We start from the raw sequence: 3,841 nt of genomic DNA on the forward strand, positions 1-3,841 counted from the left end.
GTATGACTAAAAGTTTCAGAATGTTAATTACATGGAATCCAGGAAAACGATAGATGCAATGTTGATATAAATTATTCGCTGAAAATTTTGACGACAAATATATTTTCAATGTTATTGTCTTCACAATTGCACTTGATCAATAATCTGGTAATTTGACTGTAGAACAAGCTTCGAGAGTGGAAATCATTTCTCATCTATAAATAGAATTAGGTGGAGTGAAAATAGTTTTTATGCAGATTTGTTTATACCCAAACTAAATTTTCCAAGTCTGCTTGTGAGGATAAAAAATGATTGGAGAAATTCAACAAAAATAAATGCCAGAATCTCGTTCGGTCACATGAAGTCTAAAGTTTATATTTTTTCTTATGCAATTCTCCCCTATTTAGCCGTGATCAGAATCCTAGGCATTTAGACCATGATTGTATTTATAATATCGCTTTAATATCAGCGAATACTTGAATAAATAGTCCTATAAACTACGGAAAAAAAACAATATTTTAAACAATCAGGAAAGACAAAACGACTTTACTCATTCATTCAGAGATATCTAAAATGTGTACCTGGCAGGGAGTGTATATTTTGTTATGCATTTCATTTCTAATAACATGCGGGAAACCCGAGGGCGATAATTTCCCACCTGGTCATATGGAACCTCTTGGATCTCACATGCCTCCCATTGAGATAGAAGTCAGAGAATCAGTACCAAATCCAGTTGAATTTTATCAAAAATATATCAAACCTGGCAAGCCGGTTGTTATGAAAGAAGCGGCAAAAGTGTTCGAAAACTATAAGACATGGAAGAACGACACTTACTTAAGGTATGTGACAAAACCAATGTACAATTTATAAGCAAAATATACATTCAATAATTTTTAAAGATTGCATCTATCGCAGTTTGTATTTTTAATAAAATATTATCCCGATAAATTCTAAATTCCTGGCAATAAAGTAGTTGCATTTCATACGAGTGTACGAAATTATAACGAACGAACCAGTCTAATGGTTCATGTCTATTAATTACCCCTCAATCAATAGTATTTCATTTCATTTAGAGAAAAGTACGGAGATTGGTTCATATCTGTAGAAGTTGGAAAATATGAAGGAAGTGTATTTGGAAATGATATTGAAATTCCATTCCGAATATTTATTGATTATTACAAAGAAAAAAATATCTATTTAATTACAGATATTGTGAAAGATAATCCTATGAGAGGTAATCAAATCTATCATTCGACATAATCTCAACTTTGATGCGTTTAAAAAATGCGGCACCAGATAGAAACAAGTGTCAAACCCCGTCTCCACTGACCGTGTTTCTCTTTGACTTTTGTCTATACTCTATCCTATGCAGATGGCTGATTATTCGATCTCACTCCTCAACGAATAATCTTTGTAATACCGTCATTTTCTATTTTCTTGAATCATTGGGATCACTTAAAGAATTTTAATGTTTATCTGTATTAATATGTTGTCAAGATTGCCCCGACTGCATATGGCTTCCTGAAAATTCCTACTACCAAGTACCAACTTTTAGAAGTTTGGAATTCCGATCCTATAAAGTTCAAAATTTCACCTCCGACAGACAGGCCTTTATTATTGAATTTTGGCCCTTCAGTAGCAAGCTTGCTAAATATTCGGCTATAATATGTTACGAATAATATTATTATAAACCGCATTTCCACCTTCTATTTTTTCAACCATTGTGTTTATTTTTAGAATTCTAACATTTACTTGACCCAATATGTCTCTTTGCTCCAACCGCATAAATACCGGCAAAATATCTATTATGAGTATAGTCGAAGTAAATTGCATTTGATTCTTATCCAGATGAAGTCTCACTACTGAAATCGATGGCCTGTGGAGGATATGCTGAACTCGTGGATAGCGTTATGTTGTTTTACTCTTCTGCAAGCACACAATCTGCTTTACATATGGACGACATTGAAAACATGCATTGCCTCTTCGACGGACAAAAAGAATGGGTTCTCTTTGACAGAGTAAGATGGATAACATGCAATTATTGAGTGTATGTTACCAACAACAATGTTTTGAATTATCTCTATGTTAGGTGTTTGGAAATGATAACAAAAACAATAAAGTCTGAACTTTATAAGATTGTATGATGAATAAAGAGATTGGTTTATACGAATATTTCAACTTTTTGGTATGATATTTTATTTTAGAAAATCCGCGACAAAATCCCACGCATGGAAAACTATCCACAATACGGAGCCATGGATTGTAGAAAAGTAGATATGCTCAAATATCCTATTATACAAGAATTACCTTGGCATCATGCATTTTTGGAACCTGGAGATTGTCTGTTCGTTCCATGGGGGTAAGCATAATTTATAATATAAATAAATCAAGGAAAACAATAAAAGGATTCTTTCACTCAGTTTATTATATATATGTTCTTTCGTATAATTCCATATATTACAATTTATACTATGCCTTTACCAGTTGGCCGCACCACGTAAAGTCATACGGGAATAAAAGAAACATGGCTGTAGCTATTTGGTTTGGACCAGTAGAAAGACCGCGTACAACCGATTGTCCGGATAATATGGAAGATTTACCGTCGTCTGTGCCACTAGGTCGTCGATACATAGAAAAGATTTCAAAGCTTAGGTGAGATTTATCTTTTGCTCTCATTATAAATATGTAAGTAACCATTCTGAAGGATAACAATGAATATTTCTGTAAACAAACGGTATGCGACATCAACTAGTCATCCACATAAAATGAGGTGTAACAGGGGCCGTTTTTTTAGAAAAACATCATGTAAATATGCAATATTACATTAAGTAAAGTTGACCGTTAATGTTCTTTACATTACAGAAATCACTTGTATGGATATTTTGCAGAAGATAGCGATAAATGCAGCAAGGATAGATTTATGCAAATAAAAATGGATCAGTTGGATGAATTGGAAAAACGTAACGAAACTGAGAAAGAGATTTTATTGTCATCATTTGATGTTCTCGACTTAAACAAAGATGGTGAGAAATTTTTTTACACCAATGTTCTCTGGTGTAAATTCCTAACACAGTTTAATGAGTGCATTGTGAAAAATAATGAAAGTAGGTCTCTTCCTCAGTGACAACCCTTACGTCACTCCTCACAAACTTAATACATACCCAATGTATTTGCAGGATTCATTTCAATAGAAGAACTCGAAAATATACCAAAAGATTGTGAAATGCTGGATAAAATGGAAATAAAAGAAAATATTTATCATGAACATAGGGTGGTTAAAAAAACTAGGAAATCTGACGAGTTATAACAATGCAACAATTTTACTATAAAGGCCATTGAATATTATTGCATTACTTTAATTTTCTCTCAAGTAATAAACATAGAGATAGAACAGTGATTAAATATTACACGTGTGTTTTATTGATCCTTCAATTCGTTCTGATAGGAAAAAGAATAAGCTAAGTCAGAATGCAGTTGAGTTCAATAAACTCGGCATGGACTTCAAAATCGAGCCCAGTTAGGCTATTGTCTAAAATCTGAAATGTATTCACCCAAGGCAATGTAACGAAATATCTTTTTCCTAAAATGGAATAGAATAAGGCACAAGATCGATGCATCGTGCTAAGCGATATGAATCCTTTTAGTCTCCCAATGTTGATTGACCTTCGTTGCATAGCAGGTTGAACGCCAGTAAGAGATATGATAAGATAATCGCCAGCCTCGTTATAGTCACCAGGTGGTTCACATATCATCTGGTTAGTCACAGATTTTCTCGTCACCAAGTTCTATCCACCTGATATATACAATGAAAGTAATTCCATATTCAACATTTTCACACGACGCTTACGCACGTCGATGGCTT

The 3,841-nt window shown here is 33.5% G+C and overlaps 1 protein-coding gene across 1 annotated transcript; it reads left to right on the forward strand.

Annotated features, from left to right (window-relative positions):
* LOC120348585 (bifunctional peptidase and (3S)-lysyl hydroxylase Jmjd7-like) lies at positions 1–3,381 on the forward strand. The gene is made up of 7 exons (XM_039418743.2): positions 1–818; positions 1,053–1,213; positions 1,828–1,997; positions 2,184–2,338; positions 2,464–2,631; positions 2,842–3,002; positions 3,156–3,381. Exons 1-7 carry the CDS (start codon positions 553–555, stop codon positions 3,284–3,286), a joined length of 1,212 nt encoding a protein of 403 aa, XP_039274677.2. The 5' UTR covers positions 1–552; the 3' UTR covers positions 3,287–3,381.
* The last annotated feature ends 460 nt before the right edge of the window (positions 3,382–3,841 follow it).

This window comes from Styela clava, chromosome 1 (genome assembly GCF_964204865.1).
Source record: "Styela clava chromosome 1, kaStyClav1.hap1.2, whole genome shotgun sequence".
Classification (NCBI taxonomy): domain Eukaryota; kingdom Metazoa; phylum Chordata; class Ascidiacea; order Stolidobranchia; family Styelidae; genus Styela; species Styela clava.